The sequence below is a fragment of the Lutra lutra genome, chromosome 2, assembly GCF_902655055.1.
Source record: "Lutra lutra chromosome 2, mLutLut1.2, whole genome shotgun sequence".
NCBI lineage: Eukaryota > Metazoa > Chordata > Mammalia > Carnivora > Mustelidae > Lutra > Lutra lutra.
Window position 1 is genome coordinate 39,878,334 of NC_062279.1, and position 23,939 is coordinate 39,902,272.

A 23,939-nucleotide genomic window follows, 5' to 3' on the forward strand; every position below is an offset into this window, starting at 1 on the left:
GTAGGCCCCACATGGATGACTTCATTTAACCTAAATGATGTCCTTAAAGGCTCTGTTTCCAAATACAGTCACACCAGCGGGCAGGGCTTCAACACAGGAATTTGGAGGGCTGCAAGTATCCGGCCCATAACAGCCAGCACAGATTTGCCCTTTCCGTTCCCTGATTCAGACAGCAGCTCACCCTCCGACGCGGGCCAGAGTGGGCAAAACATACAAAGGTCCCTGAAAGAGCGGATCTGCTCATTTTCCTCTGGAGCCCAGCAAAGAGCAGGGATCCCGCCATTGTCCCCGAGGGTGTAGCTTGGAAAGTGGCAAGTGCTGGGGATAGCCAAGGTCAACCTTTTAGAAGATGTCTCCCCGTGGGCAACGCCAGCTCCCTGCAAATTGTCAAATCGTCCTGCCAGGAAAAGGAAATTCAAAAGTACAGTTTCTATTGTCAGGACCCTTCTCTCAAGTCCAGAATCATAATGGCAGGGTTGTCCAAGCTATGACGTCCGTGTGAGTGTGCGTGTATCCGTGTGTGTGCGCGTGCACACTGGTTCAGACATTACGCCTCAGTTGTTCTCAGCCTTCCTGGAGGGTCTCCGTCCATTGTGAGATGGTGTCTTAAGTAATTAGTTCTCACTGGCCTGAGCTGGGACACAGGGTCTCTCGGGGAGGGCAGAACTCTGGCGCTCAGCCCTTAGCACCACACTCAGATGGGTGTAACAGTGGCTATAACAGCCGATCCCGAAAGGAGGGCTGCTTTCCTCACACACCAAGAAATTTGGAGGTGAGCAGTCCTGGACTGGTTGGCCGTCCTATACTGCTCTCAGGGACCCAGGCTCTGTCTTTCTGGTCCACCATCTTATGCGTGGAGCTTTCATCAGGCTTGTGTGGCCAAATCCCTAGATGCCATGTTCCAGCTCCAGGCTGGAAGGAGAGAGAGCAAAGGGTAAAAGAGGAAATGTGAATGGTGCAGGTCAGACGGAGTCTGTCCTCTTCAACAGTATTTCCTACAAACCTCACCCCCAGCTTCTGCTTGTATCTGAAGTGGCCAGCGTGTAGGTCACATGGCCATCCCTAGCTGTAAGGGAGCCTGAGAAGGAAACATTTTAAGCTAGGGCCATGCCATCCTGAATAAATTTAACATCTGTTACAGAAAAAGAAAGGGCAAATGGGCTGTTGAGCAGAAAACCAACAGTCATTGCCACAGTGCCCATGAAACAATATTCTTCTTCTTCTTCTTTTTTTAAGATTTTATTTATTTATTTGACAAGACAGAGATCACAAGTAGGCAGAGAGAGGCAGGCGGAGGGGCGGGGGGTGGGGGAAGCAGGTTCCCCACTGAGTAGAGAGCCCGATGCGGGGCTCAATCCCAGGACCCTGAGATCATTACCTGAGCCGAAGGCAGAGGTTTTAAGCCACTGAGCCACCTAGGCATCCCAATATTATTCTTCTTACTGGAGGGCTGCTCACACAAGGGAAGGCCAAGGGAGGACAGCTGTGGCCTCCCTGCCTCTCTCTTCTCCTGAGTAATTCATCTCTGGCCCAAACTCTCCAAATATCACTCAGCAAATAAAAACCAAGTAGCTCACTGCATTGTGCACAACTGTTGGCTCAGTAACCACAATGTGCCAGGCCCCACAGAGTTGGGAGGACTGGTACATGGGCTCCAGTCCTAAGGGCTGAGCCAACAGTTGTGGTTACTGAAGGTTTCCCAGAGCTGCCATTTTCCCATGTGACAGACAGACAATAAGCAAAGACACTACAATATGTCCAAGTGCTCCAAAGCAAGATAAAGTACCATGAAGGGGATAAGGTGTGAGGAGGGATGTTTAGATTTCATAACCCAGAATGACCTCTTCAAGGAGATGATATGTGAGCAAAAATAGGATAAAATGAAGGAATGAGCGTGGGGTTATGGGGTCTGTACAGGGCAAGAGACTGCCCCAAACAGAAGTACACGGGCATGTTCCGGAAAGAGCAGTTGGGCCTGAAGTCCTGGGGAGGAGGGCTGAGGGAGGAGTGGGAGAGGGTAGGGGCCATACACAGCCTGAGAAACAGCAGTAAGAACATGAGATATCTCTTCTAGGTTTGTTTTGTTGTTGTTGTTGTTTTTTAAGTATTTTTAAATTAAGGGATGTACATTTTTTTTAAAAGATTGTATTTATTTGTCAGAGAGAGAGAGACAGCAAGCACAAGCAGGGGGAGCAGCAGGCAGAGGGAAGAGAGAGAAGCAGACTCCCCACTGAGCAGGGATCCCGATGTGGGGCTCTATCCCAGGACCCTGGGGTCATGACTTGAGCTGAAGGTAGACGCTTAACTGACTGAGCCGCCCATCAGTCCCTCTTCTGGGTTTGATGGGAAGCCATTTGGAGGGTTTGAGCAGGAACTGAAATAGTCCTCTTCTGCTTGTAAGAGATGGCTCTGGAGCTAAGCAGAAAATCGGATGTGAAGGGGGCATGAGTGGAAGCAATGAGGAAGCAACACATGAATCCGAGAGATGACCCTGTGACTTGGGTGGGACCAATGGGGATGGTGGGAAATAATCAGAGTTGCGAAGGATTTTGAAAGAAGTGAAGACAGATGTGGGGGAGGGAAATTCATGAAGTATATCCCGTCCCTCAGAAGGCTTCAGGGAATGTCAACTCCCACCCTCTTCACTTCCAGTAAGGTTTTAGGGAGTTTACGGAATGCTGTCCTGGCGGCCACCCAACTGACCTGCTCCTTAGCGGAGCTCTGCTCGCTGAGAACAGCTCGAGTTGCAATGTCTCAGAACAGCTGGCTTTTTAAATAACTAAGCACAAACGTAAGTTACAGCTCTCTCCATCTCTCTCTATGTCTTTGCACTTTAATATGCTTTATAGCGTTAAGAGTGGGTTTCAATTCATTATTTTGTAACTGGAGGGACAGACTTCCAATGGCAGAATAAAAAGGTCAGAGAGATGAAAAATATGGCATAGGGAATATAGTCATTAAGGTGGTAATAATGTTGTTTGGTGACAGATGATGACTTCACCTATGGTGGTGAGCCCTGAGTCATGTATAGAATTATTGAGTCATTATTTGTACACCTGAAACTGCACATTAATTATACTTCCATCTAAAAAGAGTGGATTTTAAAAAAAAAAGATTTTATTATATATTTGACAGAGAGATAGAGAGAGGGGCCACAAGTAGGCAGAGCAGCAGGCACAGGTAGAGGGGAAAGCAGGGTCCCCACTGAGCAGGAAGCATTCCAATGTGGGGCTCGATCCCAGGACCCAGGGATCATGACCTGAGCAGAAGACAGTTGGTTAACCAACTGAGCCACCCAAGTGCCCGAAAGAGTGGGTTTTTAATTGCTACTCCCTGAGCAATTGAAGGTCTATGCACATACAGGGGATGTAGGCACTTCTTCCTACTAATAATCTTTACATTCTGCTTGGGGAAACTTTGGGGTATGTCTTGCATGGGATCACTGTCCATCATGTGTCTCTCAGTGGGAAAAAAATTCTCTTTGGTAAACCACACAGTGCAGAATGGGTTGTTTAGGAGATTAATAGGGTGCTGAATATACAAGAGTGGCTATATTCAAAACGACAACCACAAAGCTTCCTTGCTTTAAATTTGATAGGATAACACTGGAAAGATACAAAACTTATCTCTAGACCCTAGACTCTTTATTTAACCTGTGGGTCAAAGCTTGAAACTAGGGTGTTTCTTAGGCCCTCAGACGTGGAGGTGTAGAGAAGAGTGTTACAACCTGGTCGTGGCCAGGGAAGGTTTTTGTAAGGGAAGATGTCTCAGGAAGACTGCAAGGGAATGAATAACAAATGGGTTGTGGTAGGTATTCCATGGATATGTGCCAAATGCGTGGAAATTGGCTCCAACGTATTCCTTTCATTGGTTCATTCATTAAATAGATATAACATGGGTATGTACTGTGGGCAGGCACTGCTCCAGGTGCTGAATAAACATCATCAAGTAAAATGGATACTGTGCCTGCCATCATGGAGCTCAAGGGAAGGACAGACAATGACAAATTCACAACACATTGTGGCAAGGGACATGAGGGAGTCAAAGAGGGTGCAGTGGTGGACAATCACACATGGGCAGAGACCATGTCTGTGAGGAGGTGGCATCTCAAGTTAGATGTGAGGTAGAGGGTAAGTGGGTGGCTGTAAGTGATTCTTTGGTGGTGAAGGTGCTCACCTCACGATGGGAAAACCCTATGAGAGAGCCACATTCTGGGTAAAGCATAGAGTCAACTTTCAGCCCTGTGTTATGGGCATGGAGAATGGTTCGAGAACCCCTGTTCACTCAAAGCTGCCTTTGCTGCATCGGGCTGTGTAGACTATATGAAGATTCCCGCTGTGGGATGCTAAGCCAGCCATTATGACTTTCCCATTAATTCGGGTTTCCCTCATGATTCTTACAGCCGCCGCAGGATTCCGGTCAATCGTGGAAAGTGAAGATGCCCTCCTCAGACACTTATTCCAAGGTTATCAGAAATGGGTGCGCCCTGTATTAAATTCTAATGACACCATAAAAGTATACTTCGGATTGAAAATATCTCAGCTCGTAGATGTGGTGAGTAGTCCTTGGCACGAAGCTGAAAAGAACATGCATTCCTTAACCTGTTTGTGAGTCTAAGATTTCATTTTGATTTCTTTCCCCATGGCTGCCATTTCCATTTTAAAAATAGCTTCCTGTGAGAGAAAATCTGCCCCAAGAGGCCAGCGAAATGACCCGAGGAAGGAATGAGAAGTGTCGTGGAGTAAATTTTCATGGCGGCACTATTCGTGTGGAACCTTTTGCTGGGGGGGCGGATGTGGTTGCTGGGACAGGCACTGTCCCTGGCGGGTTGGCTGAGCACCAGAACAAGCACCCAGGGAAAATCGAGGGGCAGGAGAGAAGGCAGAACCGAGCCCAGGGCTCATCATTGATCCCCAGGCCAAGTCGGTGTCACCTGGACTGCATGAGGGGTATGGGGGGCTGCCGGCAAGGAAAGAAGGCGGATGATGCTGGCACCCGAGTAAGTGCCCAGTGAGCTCATCACCCTCCTGAATCCCCTCAGGACCCTGCATTTTCCCCTGCCCCACCCATACCTTAACATTCTCCACTCAAAGTGTTCCTGTTTCCCACTTCTGCCATGATTGGCATCCTGGGAAATCAGTGAACTTTAACAAGCCCATGACTGCAAAGTCATCCTGCTGTGGTCTCCAGAGTTCCAGAATAACCCATCTTGCTCCAATCCCCTGTCCCACCACTCACACACTCACCCACCCCAGCTGATTCAATGCCCAAGGATTCCTTCTAGAAAATCACGCAAATCCAATCTCTGATTTAGTTCATATTCATTCTGCTTTGCCACCTTACCATGCTTTCTGGGTTATGCAATTTTAGATAAATATCACCACAATGAACTACTACTTGCTTTAATTATTATTTTTTTATTTTAAGGAAAATGTGCATAATATTTTAGGATCCCAGGCCGTTTAACCGCTTCAGATGAGAATCGTTTATACTTTGAATACCTCAAATATATGCATCAGAGAGGTCTTTCTGACAAAAGAAAAAAATCTAAAAGACAACTTCCTTTACTTGAATTTATATCTTCCTAATTGTCACTTTCTTAGGATGAAAAGAATCAGCTGATGACAACAAATGTGTGGCTCAAACAGGTAACTGTCAGTCTGAGCGCTATATCTGCTAACCTGACTATTTCCATGCTTTTCTATTTAGAAAGACACCCATTTGAAAAACAATTATTTTACAGAGCATATTGGGTTCCTCGGGGAGATATTTGGGAATGGCTGGGAAGGGTCCATTACTTAATTTTCTTTTGTGGGAGTTGGAGCGCAGGTGCTAGAAGCTCAGAGGCCTGCCTGGAGGGGACTCTCTGACACCGAGGCCTCGGCCCTGCTCCCTGGCTACCTGGAGAAAGCGGGGGGAAGCTCCAGATTGCCACTGTCCCCCTCTTTAAGGTACCACATCTGGAACAGGCAATCAGCGATCTTAAATTCTCCCTCATCCCTACTGGTCCTCGGTGGGAGGAATGTTTCCCATGGCTCCCTAGAAAGAGAAACAGGGAGGGCAGAAGGCCTCTCACCACCAGTTTCAGAACAAAGTGAAGACAAACAAAATGACAATATGTTTTCCCCATATAACTAAAAAGGCATTTTGAAACTGGGCCCTGTTTCCTAAAACCAGAAGCATCCGCTCGGAGGAGCTCATCCTAGAGTGATCAGGAAATAACTACCCTTCAAAGCCCAATTTTGCATAGGTAATGGAAAGGAGAAAATATTGACACTTCTTTGATAGGAGGCGAAACGTTTAGTCTCATTGTTTATTTTTGCTTGTTGTCAATGTCGTCAGCAATTACTTGTTTGTTTGTTTGTTTGTTTGTTTTTCCCCTGAATGTCCAAGTTATTGCCTAATCTCTGATAGACTTAAAATCTTCCTGGTGAGGAATCTTAAATATCTCACTGAATTTTAACATACATACACTCTATTTTTGTTCATTTATATTGAAATAAGTTAATTACCTTCAGGTTCAGGAGACATTGTTCCATTCTGCTAAGGTTATAGGAGCAGAGGACTGAGACTGTAGGGAGATTCCTTGGGCTTCCTTTATGTCATATTTCTCCCACCCAAAAACTTTGGTCAGAGTTAAAGAATTATTATCATCTTTACTACTCTCTATCCCGCTGATTCTTTAATTGGTAGATATCTTAGCAAGTTATGAAATGGATCTTTATTTTACTTGCAAATAAAGATGTCTAGGAGAAAATAGTAAGCTGGTAATACAGATAGAAAAATACAATTCAAATGAACATCTTTTTCTATATACCCATCTCCTTCCTCAATGATGTAGCTTAGAGGCTGTGGAATTCAGAAATATTTTGAGCTAATAAAAATTAGTAAGAAGTGCTGTATTTGAGTTTGCAGGAGAGAGGATAAAAACTTTTAGAGTGCAAATGGGTTTAGGACGTTAACAAAATAGAACAGACAAAAAACCTCTCACTGCTTCACACACGAGTCTTTCTCCAACTGCTCCTTGAGATTAAGCTTCTGCTAACCTGTCACATAAAACAGCAATCCAGGGACTCATGGCCTTCAAAACTGGTACTTTTCACTTTGCCTGAGATTTTGAAAACACGCGGTCAATTCAGTAGAAGTGAACAAGAAGCCACGGCTCCTCAGACCTTAACTACAACTGTGGAAGTGACTTCCAGCAAAGTTGTGCCATGAGAATCCCAGTGGCCTGGTGAAAGCCTCCAGGTCAAGACAGGGTCACAACCTAAGCATCTCCAGTACCCAACACAGAGCAAGAGAAATCCATAGGAATGGGGCAAGCTGATGCTTGGAAAAGCCAGCCTGATGACTCAGGGTCCCATTTTCTGGAAGTAATGAGGATAGCAGATTTTTTTTCATTAAATTATAGTTGGTACACAATGTAACATTAGTTTCAGGTGTACAACATAGTGACCTTATGCCATACTTGCACAAGTGTCGCTCCCATCTGTCACTGTACGCACTATTACAATACCATTGACTACACGCCCTACGCTGTATTTTTCATCCCCATCTTTTTCATCCATCTTTTTTTTTAAAGATTTTATTTATTTATTTGACAGAAAGAGATCACAAGTAGGCAGACAGACAGGCAGAGAGAGAGGGGAAATAAATAAAATCTTAAAAAAAAATGGGTGTGTTATACAGATCTCAGTTTTAGAGTAGCTAATGATAATACCTAAGGATTATTGAGCACGTCCTAAGTGTTAAGTCGCCCTGCTTGGATGTGTCATAGGAATAAACTCAGTTCATTCTCACAGCCACCCTATGAGGTAGGTCCTATTAGGATTCCCACTTTGCAGATGAGAACACTGAGCATTGGAGAACTGGAGTGACTTGTCCAAGGTTGAGCACTTAAGTGAAGTCGGGCTCACATGAAGAAATCCTTCCCTTGCCTCGCACAAGGGCGTGGATGGAAGATGTCCGGTGCTCCGCTCCACGCTGTCCCTGTGAAGACTAGCTCCTTCCTAGTCCTTGTCTTCTTCTTTTTTTCTTTTTTAAGATTTTTTTCATTTATTTATTTAACAGAGAGAGAGAGAGAGACAGCAAGAGAGGGAGCGCAGGCAAGGGCAGTGGGAGAGGGAGAAGCAGTCCTCCCACTGAGCAGAGAGCCTGATGCGGGGCTCGATCTCATGACCCTGGCATCATGACCTGAGCTGAAGGCAGATGCCCAACGACTGAGCCACCCAGGCACCCCTAGTCCCTGTCTTCTAAGGTTTTGGTGCCTCAACCTCTGCGACATCTGGTCTAGAAAGGCATTTAGGAGGGAATGAAGTAAGGATTACTCCCTCTTCCATTCATTCCACAAGGTTTATTGAGAACCTACTAAGTGTCAGCCACTCTGCTAGATCCCAGGTATATGAAGAGTAAGATACAGCCCTGCCTTCAAGGAGAGGACACAGAGGAACTTTTGTAAAGAATAATGACTGCGATATAATAAACACCCTAAGGAAAATCTACATAAGTACTGGGTCATTACAAAAATGACAGCTAGAAAGGGAGAAAATCAGGGAAAGCTCCCAAGGGAGGAAATATTTAAATTAGGTCTTACAGGATCAGTAGAGGTTCCACAAGCCAAAAAGGAAGAGAAGTTGTGAACCCCTGTATGCCCTTCCCAATGGCTTAACTTCCCAAAGCTCTCACGCCAGAACAGACCTACAGGGAACTCTTCCCAGCCACCCCTGTATGCCTCAGTCAGAGCAAAGACCAAAACGACAAACCCCTGTTCTTTTCTCATTTTCCACCCAGACACTGTAAAATGCTCCCTGATTCACATCACAGAGAGAATAAAACTCTTCATATTGGAACAAAAACGTGTTCCACGCAGTTTCCGCAACTGAGATGCTGGGTTGGTTTTTTAATGCAATTCTTCTGTCTTATCCTCTATTTCCATAGTTCTTCTCTGGTATATTTAGACGTTCTTCCTCCATTCTCTTAACCAAAGAGCTTTACCGAGCACAAATTTAGTGACATCCTGAGAAAGTCCTCTCTGTGGAGCTATTTTTATTTTATTGATCTTATTTTGGAAACTCATTTGTCTTCCTCCTTCCTACTTCCAGGGAGTAATCAAAACCCCATAAATCATAAATAGATCATTGACATCGACTCACTAAAACTACATGAGAAAGGACTTAGTGCCTCACTGCTCAGATTCTGTTCCATCACGTTCAAGGTTAGGAAAACTGCATCACAAACACCTTAAAGGAAAATGGGATATGAAACCACCCTTTCTTTGATGATAAAGGGTTGAACCCCTGGCCTAGAGGCTATCATGTGAGCAATCTCTAAGACAACAGATGTCAAAATTACTCACTCAACAGAATTTACTGAGCACCTACTATGCACTGGGCACTGTGCGTAAGACGCTGGGCTAGGCACCGTCAGGTGTTAACACCAATAAGACAGTAAGATTCTGAGCAATCCCACTTCATTGTAGCTGAGAGCACTTTGCTGTCCTACACCCTTCATTTTCCCCAAGGAAAAGAAAGCTGCCTGAATGTCCGCCAGGGCCAGCATCTCAAAGTAGCCTTGTTTCTCCAACAGCTGGTTCCCCTTTTACACCAACCAAAAGTTCAGCAAACATATGCAGGCCTCCGAGGCTAGACCCCTGGAGCTGGTCTCGAAGGAGAAATCAGAAACAAATCTGCCATGGAAGGCTAGGCCTTGCTCTAAAGATCAGGGGGATCTTCGCTCAAGTCTAATTACCTTCTACAACCTGTATCTCTGCCCTTTACTCAGCATCTTAGTTTCCTTTCTTCTCCCAACCTCACTCAGACCTTAGCAAAGGAGGCCGGTTTGGTGGACCCTGAGTGAGAGTTGAGGAGGAATTAGGAGTTAGGAGTCCGAAATCCTGCTATGTAAATCTGGGCAAGTCATTTTTGCCTCTCAGACCCTCAGTCTCTTCATCTATAAAAGAGAGATGATGCCTAGCTCATGGTGTGGTTAGGAGGTAAAATGCGATCATGTGTGTGAATGCGACTGGTATATTATCTGGTGTGTAGTGGGGACTCAATAAATGTCATTTCCTGCTGCCACCTTTGGAGGCTTTTTCATCCTTATTGACAAATCTCATTTCTTGGCCCTGACCACTAATGGTTATAATGTGAATATGAGATACTTAATATGGCATGTTGTTGTCTTTAAGATTAAAATGAACCAACATTAACTTGTTTAAAGAATTTCACACTTGAGGGCACCTGGGTGGCTCAGTCCGTTAACTGTCTGCCTTTGGCTCAGGTCATGACCACAAGGTCCTGGGATGGAACTGCACATAGGACTGCCTGCTCAGCAGGGAGTCTGCTCCTCCCTTTCCCCTCTCCATCCCTCCCCGCACACTAGTGCTTTCTTTCTCATTCTCTCTCTCAAATAAATCAAATCTTAAAAAAAAAAAAAAAGATTTTCACACTTGATTTTTAGATAACTGAAGATCCCAGGGATGTCCCAGAGGCTACAAATCAAGGCACTACTTGTTCCTTACCATCTTTTGGTCTTAGTATTAAACTAAGAATAAGTAGGAGAATTTTTTTTTTTCAGTGAAAAGTCTTTGATTTCAGTTTAAGTGAAATTTGGTTCTAGATAATAGCTAGACATCTATGAGTGATATTTTGGATAATGTATGTAAGAAAAAATTTAAGGGAATATGTATGATATGGATTTGAAATTGCACTTTTCAGAATTAAGAAACCTATTTCCTCTTCTTTTTCTCAGTCACAGATTAACTTTGCTCTTTGGCCCCTGATGTAGCCTGTGTTCTCCTGTTTCCTGCAATGACACAGCTCTCCACCCGGGAACTGCTTCATGATAGAGCTGATGTTTGTAAACAGCTTTGAGAATCTTGGCTGGAACATGCTATATGAACACAGGGTATTATTTGTAATTCTTACTTGAAGAAGGGAGAGACAGGAGATTAGTCTCCAGATGCCCCCAGGCTTTCAAAGAGAACAGGAAGTAACCAGAAGGTCTCAGAGCTCTTTAGCCCAGACAGAGGATGGGGGCTCTGAACCCTCACCCTGACACTCTCACCTAGCACGTGTTGTGGTCCTGGGACATGGGTCTCTGTCTGCATCATGATGGATGTGTATGTTGGTAGAAATTCAAAGAATCCCTCTAGATGGATGTGGCAGGGAGAATCTCTGATTCCCCAGGTCTGGTTGCAGAAGGACACCTCAGAAAGGAGTACAGTTGGTGGAGGACCATACAGGTGGAGAACTCAGGGCTTCTGACTCTAATTCAGTACACTTGCTGTTCTGGGTACTCCAAAGTCAACAGCATTGACCAAAGCCCCACTTAGCCCCTTTCTCTTTACTGGTCTGGGATGAAACCTAGGGGATACCTGGGTGGCTCAGGTGGTTAAGTGTCTCTCTTCGGCTTAGGTCATGATACTGGGGTCCTGGGATCAAGCCCCACATTGGGCTCCTTGCTCAGTGGAAAGTCTGCTTCTCCCTCACCTGCTGCTTCCCTCTGCTTGTTCTCTCTCTCTCTCTCTCTGACATATAAATGAATCAAATCTTAAAAAAAAAAGTGAAACCTAAATCACTGTAGATCTCTTTATGTCCTCCTTGAGGATTCAATGCACCCCTCCTTCATGTTCACTCATTTCTGCCCCAGCACCTTCCGAAGCCCCCTTCCTTCTCCCTGCCTCACACTGCCACTCACTGCCCCTCCTTACCATTCAGGGCTCAGCTTCTGAAGGTTGTCTTCTCAGAACTACCTTCCCTGTCCACCCTAATGTTCCCTGCCATTGTATCCAAATGGTACCCTCTTCAGAGCAATGACCACTAGGTGTGCTCATTTGTTTCTCATTGTCTGAGTTGGCCTCAGGCCCGGAGTACAGAGCAGCAGTGGTATGCTCCGTGTGAGCACGTGCCTTGCATACTTGTGGAATGCATCATTCACCACCCCCCCCCCCACAGACCGTGAGCCCAATAAAACACCACTGCTCTGTTCTCTCTGGCAACAGCTGTTCATTCTGCAGTTAGAGGTCTGGTGAGCAAGGCAAACCTTTCTGACCCAAAAGTCCCACACCCTAGGGCTTGCCCTAGTTCCCTTAGAACAGCTTGTAAAACCAGGTATGTGTTTGCTGGGATTTGCAAGAAGGCAGGGGCCCCAGTGTTGTAGCTATCCACCCTCCCTACAGAGTGGAACCAGGCATGGGAAAAGATGGCTGTGCCTGGAGTGGAGAGGACACTGTATCCAAGAAGCAGGCAATTTTGTTTACAGCAATCTTCACATTCCAAATGGAGGAAGTATAAGATTGGACTCCGTGGCTGAGCTCACCAATGTCCATTCAAGACAAGCCAATTCATAAGCACGCAGTTCCAGCCAATCTGCCCAAGTCTGTGTCTGCACCTGGGGCTCACCACCTGCCTTCTGGCAGCCCACTGCTTGCTCGAGAGCTACTCAGATTCTCCCAGGATCAGCTGAGAACTTTTTAGTTGCACATGACAGAGAATGCAACCCAGACTGGCTTCAGCAAAAATAGAATGTATTGGCTTTCACAGCCTGGAAAGTACATTGACAAGGCTAGCATTACACGCTGCTTGATCCAGGGGCTCAGGCACTTTTCTCAGGAACGGTGTTCCCTCTGCATGTCTCTGGGCTCCTCGTCCTCTGGGTGACCCCAATCTCATCTCAGCCCTCCTCTAGTGGAAACAAGGTGGCTGTATCAGCTTCAGCCTCAAAGTGCTACCTGTGTTCAAGTTCAGCAAGAGAGAGAATGGCCAGCCTCTTTTCCAGTGGTTCCAGAAGATTCATGCTATCCCACTTTTTTGTTTCCCATTTGGTCACCTGCCATCTCTGAAGATCACAGTGGGCAGGTGTGAGGTACAGCCCCTTTTCTGGGGCAGAAGGAAGAGTTAGATCCACCCACATCTGGTGGGTGACAGTGCAGTGAGGTAGTTCCCCAAGAGGAAACTGGGGTGCTCTTACCAGCAGCAAGGCAGGTGAACTTGAGGCAGCAGGCAACATACATCCACTTTATTTCTGAATTCATTTTTCTCCTCTTTCTATAAAGAGCTCTTGACATACCACTTTCTTCTCGAATGAAGTCTTGCCTAAGTGGAAGTCAGCTGAAGGCTCCTGTCATTAACAGTTCATCTTCCTCTTGTAATTTCTCTCCCCTCGGTTGTCCATGAACTTGGACACAGTATAACATGTCTATTTGCATAATTCCTTCACCTTTGGACCGATATTTTACCATTAAGGCCAAACAGATTTTCTGTTGTTATTATCTTCATATTCTTTTTTTAACAGAGGAAAAGATGGAATAAGCTACTGTTTTAGCCTGAGTACAAAGTTAATAAGCCTTACAATGCTCAACACTGGAAACATCCTTGAGAGTGGAGCCACCAAAAGCTTCAATAAACCATTGACATTATGAAGAATTTTAAGTCACAAATTTTTCCACCATAAGGTAGCATGGAAAGAGGGAAAAGAGTACAGGATATGGCTTTCGATGAACCATGGCACACCTCCAGGGGGTGCCCTTCATGTCCTAGTCAATGTGGAAGGCACTTCCTGGACTTATGATGCCCAGCATACCCAGTCATATACAACAGACTTGATCCTGTTTTCTCTACTGAACAGCTGTGTGGCCTGGGACAAGTCACTTGAGCCCTCTGAGCCACATGTCCCTCATCTAATATAGCACTATTAATAGGTCATTTGTAGGTTATTGAAGAAATCAGCATTAATAAATATAAAAGCACTTAGGTCAATGCCTGGCACATCATCGGCACTTGGTAACTTTTCTACTTTGCCATTTTTATTCTATTATCAGCACAGCCACAAAATAGGTTTTTAAGGTATGTTACAGTTGTACTGAAAAAATCATAGAAACAGTCCCAAAGAAAAGAAGTCCCACTGCTAAGAGGGCAATGTATGTGTTGCTTTCCTCTCTTGTAATTAGCCCAAATTTGTGTTAAATATTTGGTGAATTATTGGAATGTAGTTTTTACATCTACAAACAAATGTTGTTTTAACAATGCTTTAGTAGCAAAAACACAAAGGTGCCTGCCACCTATTTCACTGACTTTGTCTTTTCTCAAGGAAACCTCACTGTATTTTTATTTGAATTCAAACATCAGGAAAACAGTTAGAGCAACATCCTCTTTGCCAGGGCATCCTTATTCTTTGTAAGGCAGTGGTCTACCTACTTTTTTTTCTTATATAACAAGAAGAAGTATTATATAAAACTGTGATACATTAAGACTATGTGGGGTGGATCCCAAGAATGCAAGGCTGGTTCAACATCTGAAAATCAATCAATATAGGGGCACCTGGCTGGCTCAGTCGGTTAAGCATGTGACTCTTGACCTTGTGGTCTTGAGTTTGAGCCCCACGATGGGTGTACAGCCTACTTAAGGGAAAAAAAAAAAAGGAAAAGAAAATCAATCAATATGACTCATTTCATTAAGAGACTAAAGAATAATCTTGTAATTATCTCTATAGAAGCTGGAAAGCTTTTTATTTAACTGAGGATCTGTTTGTGATTAAGAGAAAAAAAAAAACTTAGGGCTCCTGGGTAGCTCAGCTGTTGAGTGCCCAACTCTTGATTTTGGCTCACATGGTTATCTCAGGGTTGTGGGATCCAGCCCAGTGTAGGGCTCCACACCGGGCTGGGAGTCTGCTTGGGATTCTCTCCTTCTCCCTATCCCACTCCCCCTTTCCTCACTCACACTCTCTCTCTTTCACTCTCAAATAAATAAATCTGTAAAAAAAAAAAAAAATCTCAGCAAACTAGAAATAGGAAGAATCTTCCTTAATCAAATAAAAGGCATTTAAGAAGATCAACAGCTAATGTAATACTTAATGGTGAATAACTAAATGCTTCCCACCCAAAATCAAGAACAATGCGAGGATATCTACTCTCCCACTCCTATTTAATGTCATACTGAAGGTCCTAGCCAGTGATTTAACGCAAGGAAAACACAATAAAAGGCATTCAGATTGGAAAAAAGAAATAGAGTTTTCTATTTGTAAATGATGTAATTGTTGATGTAGAAAATCTACCAAAAAACTTCTAAAATTAAATGAGCTTAAACAAGGTCACAGGATACATACAAGGTCAACATACAAAAATCAATTGTTTGTTTATATTCTAGCAATGAACAATTGGATTTTTTCCCTTGATGTCAAAGTACTGTTTACAATAACCTCAAAAAAACATGAAATACTTAGGTATAAATCTAACTGAATATGTACAGGGTCTAATAAGCTGAAACTACAAAACACTGATTAAAAACATCAAAGAAGACCTAAACACATGGAGTGAGAAATGATTTTCCTAGGTCAGAAATCTCAATATTATGATGTCAGCGCTCCCCAAACCAATCTATAGATTCAAGACAACCAGAGTTAAAATTTCAGAAGGATTTTTCTTGTAGATAGCAACAAACTGATTTAAAATTTTATGGAGAAAAGCAAAGAAACGAGAATAGCCAAAATGATTTGAAAAGGGGGAATACAGTTGGAGGACTCACACTACAGAATTTCAAAACTTACTGGAAAGTGATGGTTAAAAGAGTGTGGTACTGGGGAAAGGAGGGACACAGATTAACGAGACAGAACAAAGAGCCCATAAATAGACCCACACGGTTTACGGTTAGTTGATTTTTGACAAACGTGTATAGGTAATCCAATGGAGAATGTTTAGTCTTTTCAACAAAAGGTACAGGAACGATTGGACATCCATATGCGAAAAAAACCAAAAACCTCATTCACACCATAATTAAAAATTTAACTCAAAATGGATTTTAGATCTAAATGTGCAACCCAAAACTATAAAATCTCTAGAAGAAAATATGGAAGAAAAATCTCTGTGACCTTAAGTTCGGTAAATATTTCTTAGATATGACATAATTCATAAAAGATAAAATTGGTAAAATAAACTTCATCCAAGTGTAGAACTTCTATCTTGTGAAAGACACTGATTAGAGAATTAAGAAACTACAGACTGTGGGAAGCTATTTACAACTCAAATATTTGATGAGGGGCTTTTACCCAGGATATATAAAGAAGTCTAAAAACTCAGTAATAAAACAAACAGCATGATTAAAAAAAACATGCAAAAGATTTAACAGCCACTTCACCAAATAAGATATACGGGTGGCAAAAAAGTACATGAAGAAATGCTCAACACCATTAGTCATTAGGAAAATGCATATTGGAAACCGAGATACCATTTCACAACTCTTCTAACCAAAGTAAAAAAAGAAGACAATACCAAGTACTGGAGAAGGTGCCAAAGAACCGGAAGTCTCGTACATTGTTAGTGGGAATGCAAAATGAGACAGCCGCTCGGGGACGCAGTTTCATATAAAGTTGAATATACACTTAGGATATGTCCCAGCCATCCCACTCCTGGGTATTAACCCAGGAGAAGAAAAGAATGCTTTCTACTCAAAAAGCTGCACAAAATGTTTATAGTGGCTTTATTTGTAATCATTAAAAACTAGAAGAATACAAACATCCTACTCGGAGAATGGGTAAACAAATTGTGGTATATTCATACAAGGGAAAACTACACACTAACAAAAATGAACAAATCACTAATATAGAAGAACCTAAGATGCATTATGGTAAGTAAAAGAAATCAGGATCGAAAGGCTGTCTACCTTATGATCAATTCTATTTATATGACCAAAGGCAACATTATAGAATCAGAAAGTAGATCCTGGCTGCCTGGGGGTGGGGGATGGGAGGAGTTGATTACAAAGGAGCAGCATAAGGAAAACTTTTTTGGGCAACAGAGTTGTTCTTGTATCTTGACGGTGGTAGAGATTACACAAATGTTTGCGCATAGAACCATACGCAAAGAGTGAATTGTATTGTATGTCAATTTTTAGAAAATAAACAGAGTGCAAGTGAAACAAAGAGTGCTGTCCTGAGTTCCTTTCCACTTTTCTAAGATTGAGACCTGCTGTCGGTAGTACAAGTCTGCTTAGCAGGAGACAAATTATTCATAGAAAGGAAAATGTATTTGCTTTTCAAAATGGGCGGAGGAGGAGGAAAAAGGAGAGAAGCCTGTGAGTACCAAGTAAACATGATAAATACTTTATAAGTTTGGGCTCTTAAACTGTCCATCTTCATGTGCGTGCTTTTCCATAAATAGGCATGCAGTCTTTTATCCTTTAGATCATAGCTTTTTAATGACCCATTTCCTTTTCAATTTGTTTTTCCAGGATCAAGCCTCACAAATATTGTCTAGAATAGACAATGTCATATTTGGGGTGTACGGTCTCGTACTTTTTCAGGCATCATGCATATTTCAATACTTCACCATCTAGTGAAGTAACCCATCTGCTGACTCCTGATTTTTTAATGACAGGAAGGCTTGCACTGGGCACACTCTTCAGACTTTCTGAAATGTCACTTAATATTATCCTACATCATTACTCAGCTGTCTACATGAGGGACAGTAGGATAGAAGAATTCAATTTTCAGGTCAGATTTCATAAGATTCTGGACCCAAATCTTTTTAAGAAAGTCCATCCTGCTATAATTGGATCACCCATACATCATCCTCTTGACCTTCATAATCCAATCAATTAGGGGTCAGGTTTGTTAACCTGGGTCTATTAGCTCCTGTAAAACATGCTAAATGATTTCATTCTATTATGAGGAAAAATTTGTAGGTATCTGGAGGCTAACAATATTAGGGATATAATTTAAAACTGTAATTGGGTGGTCACAAAATAAATTCAGATTAGAACTTAAAAGGAAATTCTTGGAAAATATTTTTTCATTGGATTAAAGTTATAATGTCATCAAGAGTAGTCAGTGGATACTGAATGTTTCATAATAACATAGTGGGTGGATGTTTGCTCAAGACTCTTGAGTGATATTCAAAATTGTTTGTGCCCATTATCATGAGATGAAAATATTACTGGACCAACTCTTCTAGAATAAACTGAGTTAGAATTATCATTGCTTTTCTTTTGCTTCTTAAGAGAAAATAGGCTGAAAAAAAGAAAAGAAGCTGAAAAAATAGATCACAAATCAGTGATGTTTGTTGCCAGGACTCTTCATTGGGAGGTAGATATATGGCAACTTTGGAAACCCCAGGTAGGAAGGCCGTGTGGGCCTGGGCAAGATGAGAGGCCAGGCTAGCTCAACCTGTATCTTGAGAAGTGTAATGAACCACAGGTAGGGTCATAAGATCTAAAATGGATGGATTTCCCTTTTTAAATAAAACACTGGCATTTGGTAAATTAACATAAATTTGAAGATTCCGAAGTCTAATACACTGAATTTTCAGAATGAAATGACAGTACGCTCATTTGATGCAGGAATGGACAGACCACAAATTACGCTGGAATCCTGATGAATACGGTGGAATTCGTTCAATTAAAGTTCCATCAGAATCCCTCTGGCTTCCTGACATAGTTCTCTTTGAAAAGTAAGTATCCCAGAAGAAAAATACCCTGGTCTGATGGGGACCACAGATGGAAAAGCCTGACTTTGGCAAGATAATTAAGAGAAATGTACAACTTTGAGTAAGAAGAGAACCGTTTCTTTTCTAAAATATTGTTTGATTCTGTTGTAGAAGAGTAATAAATGTGAATAGTAGAGGGAGGGGTGGGCAAAGACCCAACTCATCAGTGTTCAACCGCTTTCACCACAGCGCCGATGGCCGGTTCGAAGGCTCCCTCATGACCAAAGTCATTGTGAGATCCAACGGCACCGTCATCTGGACGCCCCCCGCCAGTTACAAAAGCTCATGCACCATGGATGTCACGTTTTTCCCATTTGACCGGCAGAACTGCTCCATGAAGTTCGGGTCATGGACTTACGATGGAACCATGGTTGACCTTGTTCTGATCAATGAAAATGTTGACAGGAAGGATTTCTTCGATAACGGAGAATGGGAGATCCTCCATGCAAAAGGGATGAAGGGCAACAGGAGAGACGGCGTCTACTCCTATCCGTTCATCACATACTCGTTCGTCCTGCGCCGCCTGCCCATGTTCTACACCCTCTTCCTGATCATCCCCTGCCTGGGGCTGTCTTTCCTGACTGTGCTCGTGTTCTATCTCCCTTCCGATGAAGGGGAAAAGCTGTCCCTGTCAACCTCAGTGCTGGTTTCTCTGACCGTGTTCCTCCTGGTCATTGAGGAAATAATCCCATCTTCCTCCAAAGTCATTCCTCTCATTGGGGAGTACCTGTTGTTCATTATGATTTTTGTGACCCTGTCGATTATTGTGACTGTTTTCGTGATTAACGTTCACCACAGATCCTCTTCCACTTACCACCCCATGGCCCCCTGGGTGAAACGACTGTTTCTGCAAAAACTTCCTACATTGCTTTGTATGAAGGACCATGTGGATCGCTACTCTTTCCCAGATAAAGATGAAAGTCAGCCAGTGGTGAAAGGTAAAACTCTAGAAAAAAGGAAACAGAGACAGGTGAGTGATGGAGAAACCGTTCTTGTTGCTTTCTTGGAAAAGGCGGCTGATTCCATCAGGTACATCTCAAGGCACGTGAAGAAGCAGCATTTCATCAACCAGGTGAGTCCATCCCAGCAGGGCCACCAAAATGCGCAAGAACCAACATTCTCACATCTATTGACAACACAGTGTTTAGACGTGACACTGTTAACTCTCTGCTTTTCACGTGTAGAATGTTAAGCGAGCTCTGACATCAGTAAGAATCTTAGTATGGATTTTTAGGAAGCAGTTCACAGAAACAGAAGAAGCAAAAGTGAAGCAAGTGTAAATTAAGCACCCTTCCTTATAATTAGACGTGATTCTATTTAAAATAATTTAATTTTACATTTTAAGTTGGTTATCCCGGTCTCTGGTAATGTATCTCTCATTTTTAGAGCGATGATGGTTATTTCCATCTGTAGTATTTGGAAATAAAGGAACAGAATTTGGGGATTAATATACAGAAGAATAGAATAGATTTTGGGATTAATATAATCCTAAAATAGACAAATGATCCCAATAATAGACAAAGAACCCCAATAATAGGCAAAGACTATAGACAAAATAGACAAAATAAAAGACAAAAAAATTCCAATAATAGACAAAAGAACAGAATAGATTTTGGGATTAATATACAAATACAGTGTGCCAACAGATAGAACACTGTTCCTTTGGTGAGGGAAAAGGGCATAGTTATTTAGCTTACATGAAAAAAAAAAAAAGTGTGGTGAGAGTGTGGATTTTAGACTCAAGACAGTCGTGGACTCAGATAGTACCTGCTGCTGAAAACAAGTTATAGGCCAATTTAGAGCATTCGATTACTTTACTCTAAAGTCAGTGAAAATTAGTGCCAAGAGCCTGATCCCATAAACAAAATTATGAAAGAATTTCTTATTTTTATTTATTTATTTATTTAAATTCAATTAGCCAACACACAGTACATGATTAGTTTCAGATGTAGTGTTCAATAATTCATCAGCTGTGTATAAGGCCCAGTGCTCATCATATCATGTGCTGAAAGAATTTTTATAAAGAAATATCCTTCTATTATTTTACCTAGACACTACCTAGTATATCGTCTCTCACTATTTGTTCTGTTTTTCATCCACTGAAAAGCATTTTTAAAGCATTAGGAAAAATGCTGGTATAAAACAGACATTTTGACTTTTCTTAGGGTTGTTTGTTGTTGTTTCTTTACAGTGTTTAAAAATTCTAATTCCAAGATTCAAATAGCCTTTTAAAAAATTATAAAAGTAACACCTTATCAGGGTAAGGGATTTGGAAAATACAAAAAACATAAACAAGAAAATTAAAATCATTAACAATCCCATTACTTAAGGTTGACACTTGAAACATTCTAATGTGTCTTCTTTGTGTTTTTCCCCCAGAGTTTTACTCCTAAAGCTCTATGTGTGCTGAAGGCTTTCAGTACCTACACCCCTTTGAGAATTCCTGTTAGGTTCCATCTTTACAAACTCCCCACAGAAGAGAAATGGAACATTTCTTTTCCTTCGAAAGAGAACTAGCCCCTGTCCTCCACACCTCTCAACTTGTTCGTGCTCTGACCTTGTTCTGTTAGCGTCCTGCCCACTGTCCCCCAACTTCCCTTCCTCCAAAGGGACCCGGTCTCCCCTCCCCCTTATGGATTGCCGTCCTGTCCTGATCCCCGCTGTCCTCGGCGGCTTCCCGGCATTCCCGAGGTACAGCGGCCACAGTCACACGTGCGTTTTTGAGAACCGAAGCCCTGCACATCTGAGTATTACCCCTTTCCGATCCCTGGAAGTGAGTTCAGAACAGTTGCCCTGCATCTTGAAAGGAAGGCATCTTTTTCTCTTTTGCAGGTGGTACAAGACTGGAAATTCATAGCCCAAGTTCTGGACCGAATCTTTCTGTGGCTCTTTCTGATAGTGTCAGTTACCGGCTCTGTTCTGATCTTTACTCCTGCTTTGAGGATGTGGCTCCACAGTTCCCACTAGCAATCCAGAGCCATCTAAAATACTAAAAAGACAAAATTACACCTTAGGACTGACCTCCAGCTAGCTGTACATACAGTATCCAAATGCATGAGCTGCTTAGAAGGGCCTGGGTGGGACTCAGGGAAACTGAACATTGGCAAATGTGGGTTTGCCCACCGTAAACTCACGATTGACACCGGAGCTTCTCAGGGACCCCGCCTTGGCTTCCCCAGACGTTCAGGGACTCGTAGGTTCCAGGCCTGACATCACAGCCAGAACGCACTAGGGGTGTTGCTGGCTGCTGGACTGGAGGAGCCCCCAGAAAGCCACACTGAGGCCCCGCCAAGGATGCACACTGGGAATTCAAGACCGTCTCAGGGTCAAGCTCTTTGTTCGCTCAGACCTGGGCCTCCTGCGTCCGCTGGTGTCCTGGGTGGTTTTGCCCAAGTTTGCAGACTGGTGCTGTGTGTCATGTTGCTGCAAATCTCAACAACCATCTGGGGGAATTGCCCTGCTTGGACAGACCTGGCACAGCACACTGGTTTTCACGAAGATTCCAAGATGTCTGGTAACTGAAGTCCCTCTCCTGTCCCTACAAACATGGTATTTGTTGAAAATAATCTCTCTTGTGGCACCTAGGTGGCTCAGTCAGTTAAGCGGCTGCCTTCAGCTCAGGTCATGATCCCAGAGTCATGGGATGGAGCCCCACATCAGGCTCCCTACTGAGTGCAGAGCCTGCTTCTCCCTCTCCCTCTGCCCACCGTTCCGCCTCCTCGAGCTCTGCCTCTCTATCAAATAAATAAATAAAATCTTAAAAAAAAAAAAAGAACAAAGAAAGAAAATAGTCTCTCTTGAATGTGGTGGCCTCTCAGGTAGGTGGTATTCATGGATTATTCAGAACGTTATAAAGGTTTTCTGATGCTGAAACTAGAGCCTACTGTGAGTTTCAACTTGCTTAAAGGGTCGTACCAAAATAACTGACAAGAGAAACAGTGCCATCTGTTACTGGGAGTGCAGCCATTAATACCCATTACCTTTTCCTAGAAAATACAAGGACCAAACATTCTCCAATGATGGGTTTTTATGTCCCTGCACCCAGTCTAATCCATTTCAACAGTACACTCGAGGCTTTCCATTCTGTTTCTTTTCTTTCTTCCTCCTCCTCCTCCTCCTCCTCCTCCTCCTCCTCCTCCTCCTCCTCCTCCTCCTCCTCCTCCTCCTCCTCCTCTTCTTCTTCTTCTTCTTCTTCTTCTTCTTCTTCTTCTTCTTCTTCTTCTTCTTTTGATGAGAATACTTAAGTTCTACTGTCAGCAAATTTTAATTATACAATGTAGTGTAATCAGCTCATCACCATGTTGTGCACCAGATCCTCAGACCTCATTCATCTCATAACTGACAGTGGATACCCTTTAACCAACCTTTTCCTAACTTCCTTCTCCACCGGCCCCTGGCAACCTCTTTTCTACTCTCTGTTTCTATGAGTTTGACCTTTTTTTTCAGTATTGTATTTCTCTGTCAGATTTTTTTCACTTTTTAGCACAATGCCCTCCAGATTCATGTGTTGTTGCAAGCGACAGGATTTGTGTCTTTTTTAAGGCCGAATCATGTTTCTGTGTATGTGTGTGTGTGCGCGTGCGCACGCACGCGTGTGTGTGTGTGTGTGTGTGTGTGCATGTGTGTGTGTAATCACATTTCCTCCATCCATTCATTCATCAACAGACACTTCGGTTGTTTTCATACCTCAGCCATGGTGGATAATGCTGCAGTGAATGCAGGCGCGTGGATATTTCTTTGAGAAAATGATGTCGTTTCCTTTGGACACACCCAGAAGTGGATGGATTATATAGTAGTTCTATTCTCCATTTCCTGAGAAACCTCATAACTTTTTTTATAGGGACCATACCAATTTCCATTCCCACCAATAGCTCCAGAAGGTTCCTTTTCTTCACATCCTCACCAGGGTTTTGGTACCTCTTGTCTTTCTTACAACAGCCGTTCTAACGGCCCTGAGCTGTTCTCTCCCTGTGGTCTTGATTTGCACTTTCCTGATGCTGAGCACTTTTCATGGACCTGTTGACCATCTGTGTGTCTTTGGAAGCATGTCCATTCAGATCCTTTACCCATTTTTCAGTTGGGTGATTTGGCGTTTTCCTCTTGAGTTGTATGAGTTCCGTATTGTTTGTATACTAACCTCTTACCAGGGACATGGTTTCCAAATATTTTCTCCTGTTTCATAGGCTGTCTTTTCATTTCACTGATGGTTTCCTTTGCTGTGAAGTTTAGTTTGGTACGGTCCCATTTGCTTATTTCTGCTTGTGTTGCCTTTGCTTTTGGTGTTAAAAAAAATCAAAAAGCATTGCCAAGACTCTTGCTTTCATGGTTGTGAGTTCAAGACCCATGTTGGGATTAGAGATTATGTAATAAAAAAAGGCTCCCTCGGGGAGCCGTTCATCCCCACCCTGCCAACTCCCTCTTGAAGATTCATCAGGGAGAATAAATTCAGATGCTTTTTGCCCTC

General features: G+C 43.0%; 1 protein-coding gene across 1 annotated transcript; it reads left to right on the plus strand.

Moving 5' to 3' along the window:
* The first annotated feature begins 4,359 nt into the window (after positions 1-4,359).
* CHRNB3 (cholinergic receptor nicotinic beta 3 subunit) lies at positions 4,360-22,052 on the plus strand. The gene is made up of 5 exons (XM_047719802.1): positions 4,360-4,554; positions 5,604-5,648; positions 18,330-18,439; positions 18,665-19,547; positions 21,308-22,052. The coding sequence occupies exons 1-5, from the start codon at positions 4,360-4,362 to the stop codon at positions 21,440-21,442; spliced, it is 1,368 nt and encodes a 455-aa protein (XP_047575758.1). The 3' UTR covers positions 21,443-22,052.
* Positions 22,053-23,939: the final 1,887 nt, after the last annotated feature.

Coding starts and splice junctions, on each gene's coding strand:
- CHRNB3 (XM_047719802.1), top strand. CDS start 4,360: ATGACTTTCCCATTAATTCGGGTTTCCCTCATGATTCTTACAGCCGCC. Junction 4,555..5,603: donor TATCTCAGCTCGTAGATGTG/GTGAGTAGTCCT, acceptor TCACTTTCTTAG/GATGAAAAGAATCAGCTGAT. Junction 5,649..18,329: donor CAAATGTGTGGCTCAAACAG/GTAACTGTCAGT, acceptor CATTTGATGCAG/GAATGGACAGACCACAAATT.